Source organism: Ceratina calcarata, unplaced genomic scaffold (genome assembly GCF_001652005.2).
Source record: "Ceratina calcarata isolate Rehan_Ccalc_2016 unplaced genomic scaffold, ASM165200v1 scaffold164.2, whole genome shotgun sequence".
Classification (NCBI taxonomy): domain Eukaryota; kingdom Metazoa; phylum Arthropoda; class Insecta; order Hymenoptera; family Apidae; genus Ceratina; species Ceratina calcarata.
This window is the reverse complement of record NW_017137708.1, coordinates 185,084-189,281: the sequence shown is the minus strand read 5'-3', so window position 1 is coordinate 189,281 and position 4,198 is coordinate 185,084. Positions and strand designations below refer to the sequence as shown.

Here is a 4,198-nt window from a genome sequence, read left to right as displayed (position 1 = left end):
AATATTCAATTTATTTATTGCTTTTTTTTGTCGTTTATTGACGATGTTAATCGCACACAGGTAATTCATTAGACAGACACTTTTGTTCATTTATCATTCAATTTTTTCCAATTCAATCGTGTTGGCAGGAATTATCCGTCAGGTTTTGTTCAATAATTTTTCTCTTATCGAACCGAAGAAGTATCAGTGTGTCTCAGTCGGAAACTGGTTTCGATGATCGAGGAACTTGTCCAACTTGTAAGTACTTGACTACCGCAATAAGAATATTATTTCCTTTGTATTTCCCCATTAAATCATAATCGGTTAAATCATAAGCGAGCGTCTCTTGCGTTTCCAAGAGCACGCGAAGGCCAGTTACTTTCCACAGATTTTGTTAATCGATTATGCACACCGTTTGACCTAACAACTTCGATGATGAAACTTGTCTTTTCAGAAGACGCTTCAAGTTTTTGCGAAGTACTCGTGATATGATTTGTAATCTTTTATTTGAGAACTTGGACTCTTACATAACCGGAAGACAGACTTTTTTACTGGTTGTCGTAGAGAGATGTTTATTTTTTAAACAATTTATGTTTGGGTAACTTTTATTTCAATCATTAATTAACACAACATTTGTTAAGACAGTCATACGTCAGAGTGTCAGAGTGAAGGAGTCAAATAAACCCCCAGTCCGTAATCCCAGTCAAACCGCAAGTGAAGTCTTCCTTATGTACGTATTTACGTCACTATAGTATGTAGAAATTGAGAGTGAAGAACCAATAGTTAAAAAGTGACAAGGTACGATATCTCATATTATCACTTGCGGATAAAGAATAGAAGGAGAATCACAATAGCGAAAATTCCCAATTCGTAATTTATTTTAAATTACATAAAACAGAGTATCTTAAATCTTATCAAATTTCAAATAATATGTAATTTGTGCAAGACAATTCTTCTCGATACGCGTCGTACACTTTGACCTACAAGCGAATAAAATAAAGACGGAAGTATAAAAAGAGACATAAACTGTTTCGACAGTTTTCCGTGAAGTGGCTAATGCGATTATTAAGTCGAGCCACGCAGGCCTGCTCGCATATTTTGTCACGGATCGTAGAATTCCGGTCCAGCTCGTGAAACAATCTTGCAACTTTCGCCGCCTTTTAATGGATCGCGAGAAAAATCGCGTTCCCTTTTTTATTTCTTGACGCGATTGAATGAAATGGTAAATTGGTGCTCATTTGAAACGCAAAATACGTGATCTTTACTGCACGGATTACGTTACGAAACAGGCAAAGTTATTGCGCGTGTAACGAAACTTTTTGTGGCTCATTCCTTAATGAAACAAATTGCACACGTGCGTTCTAATACATATTTTATCCACCACTGCAGACCAGACATGCACACCATTCTGCACTGCAAATCTTATACAGCATCAGATTCAAATACATACAATAGTAAACAATAGAATGCATATCATTATTTATATAAATTAAATGATATTTCTAAATTGACATTACAATTGTTTTAATTTGCATAACAATTATACATATTTAGTACCTATAGTCTTACACTGAATAATACATCAGAATAATCGATACACCTGAATCATTCCAATTTACATATTCTAGCAGTTAATTAATGCAGTTCTTGTAGATTCAAAGGCATGAAGTATTAAAAACGAAATGTATATTATAATTTTTACAAGTTATATCAAATTTATAAATTAATTGTTTTATATCAGAATCATAAATATTTAGTATCTACAGTTTTACATTGAATAGTCTATCAGAATAATCGACACACCTAAATCATTTCAATTTACATGTTCCAGCAGCTAATTAATGTACTTCCAAAGACATGAACTATTAAAAGTGAAGTGCATATTATAATTTTTACAAGTTGAATCAAATTTATAAATTAATTGTCTTATATAAGAATCATAAATATTTAATATCTACAGTTTTACATTGAATAGCCCATCAGAATAATCGACACGCCTCAATCATTTTAATTTACATATCCCAGCAGATAATTACAGATTAATTGTTTTTTTTCGATACTAAAAGAAAAGCGCATTCCACGAGACGTAAGGACATTTCAAGTGACCTAATACAACCCGGGTAATTTTTCCTTTCATTTCCTCCTTCCTGTTTCTCTCCTTTTCTTAGACGTAACTTTTCTCGAACGTAGGCGGAAGCACGTTGATCAGAGGCGGTAACGATCGCTTTTTACGCGGTTAACGATCGACTACTCGTTGGCGAACGGCGACTTTAACGACTGGTCGAGTGGACATTGTTTTGCGGAGTTTACTTGACCAGTAGCGATTATTATTATTCAAACGTCGACGCGGATAATTGTAGTTGCAGAACTGGTTCGCGGTTGAAATCGAACGGAATGGAAAACCAGTGGAAACCAACGTGTACAACTTCCTGCTCCTCCAACACGGCTCTTAAATTTTATGCACAAACTATAGGATTTAATAACGTTACAATTCCACAGAATAAACGTTATAAAAAATCTTCTCAAATGTTTTAATAATCGAAAATAAAGGAACTCCTCAAATTGTAAATAATATATTGAATAGTATTAAAAAACAGATTAATCCACTGACCCATGGGGTCATTCTAAACGAATCAATATTATAATTGGTTACTTTGGTTACAATTAGCAGCGTGGTTTCTTGTTCACTCGATAATCCAAATTTGCAATGCAAAAGCGAGCACACATCGCTTATGTGGCAAGATGATGAAAGTCCCGAAGGAAATAAAAGGGAATGTGAACGATTATTACTAATCATTACATCTCATCGGAATTGCAATTGCTTTTGCAATATTAATTTCGTCCAGTATTGGAATAAGATTTATAACAACGATTAGTAAACTGTTAATTAATGAAGGAGGACGAGAATTGCAAACTGTATTCGCGTAAGCTGATTTAGCCTGGAATTAACATTCTTAATTATTTCGTTTCGTAGGTAATTGTCTTACGCTTTATTTAATCGACATTGTAAAAGAAATATGTTCCTGTATGTAATCTAAATTAATATGCACGTTCTTCGTAATTGATGACTGTTCACGAGTTTGCACTCAGCTCTCTGATTGCTCTTACATTTATTCCATGTTCACGCGTAACGTTCTACGTGTTGTAACACAGATATTTATTGTTATGTAACAAATTCTATAAAAATCGAGACAAATTACGTCGTTGTTCACTTTCGTCGATTCAACGAGTTCTATTTACATTCATCTCTGTATGTACTTCCTATTTTCCCGTTCGGTCAACCCTCGAGCTGATTACTCAACGAGACATTTCCATTTTATTGCCCGATTTAACAAATTGCATCTCGACGGATTGAACGAAAGTCGCTTTTCACTTTTGACTTTGAATGCTTTTCGGGCGTCAGTTTGTGAAAATCGCGAAGAAAGGCGGATGGATCGAGGCAAGAGGCGATTCGACGCGAGCTGCACCGTTCTCCAGTCGTCAACTTCGCTAGCCACGGGGCTGGACCAATGATCGACAAGTGGCGCGAGGTAATCGACATGCTTTAACTTGCGATAAGGCAATCCCTGGAGCGCGCCCGGGGGATCGCGGCTTAACATATCATCCCCGTCTTACGGTCCGTTAGTAGTCGCCGCGAATCTGCTGAACCGGCAGCGATGTACGCTCCTCTCAATCGCCTCTGGTACGATCATTTCTAGTACAGAGAATATTAATTAATCGTGATTAATGGATAATCAGGAATTATTACTGCGGTTATTAATCGTAATGTTTAATAATTGTGCCTGGAGGGTGAATGGTAATTGTGATTACAAACGAAAGTGTATGTTACATTTATTTACTTCTGACGTCACGACTCGCTTAGTCATTTCCAGTATGCAGATTATCAGTTAATCGTGATTAATAAGGTGATAATCACCTGAAATTATTAATGCGATAATTAATTGCTGGCATTCACCTGAATGCTAATGGTGATTGCAAACGTTATTTTGCGAGTTTCACGAAAGGTTCTGTCGTAATACGTGAATGTATTTGCAAATAAATAAATAATCGGTTAATAATTGGAACTATAATTTTCATAGTAAAAATCAACTGATGATTGAGAACACTGAAAGTGTTTTCATTTATCTCCATTTATTCTCTGAATATTAATATTAGGAAATAAGTAATACATATAGTGGATGTATATAGTCTGTGCATTTCTTCAAAATTAAAGAACACA

General features: G+C 35.3%; 1 protein-coding gene across 3 annotated transcripts in view; it reads left to right on the top strand.

Annotated features, from left to right (window-relative positions):
* Window positions 1-3,569: 3,569 nt before the first annotated feature.
* LOC108632641 (uncharacterized) overlaps window positions 3,570-4,198 on the top strand; it is a 4,569-nt gene continuing 3,940 nt past the window's right edge. For 2 of the 3 annotated variants that reach the window (XM_026819837.1, XM_026819836.1), the window contains exon 1: window positions 3,668-3,799. In XM_026819837.1, the coding sequence (XP_026675638.1) occupies window positions 3,706-3,799 (94 nt within the window). In that variant the 5' untranslated portion in view covers window positions 3,668-3,705. The other variant, XM_018037332.2, reaches the window with a different exon arrangement.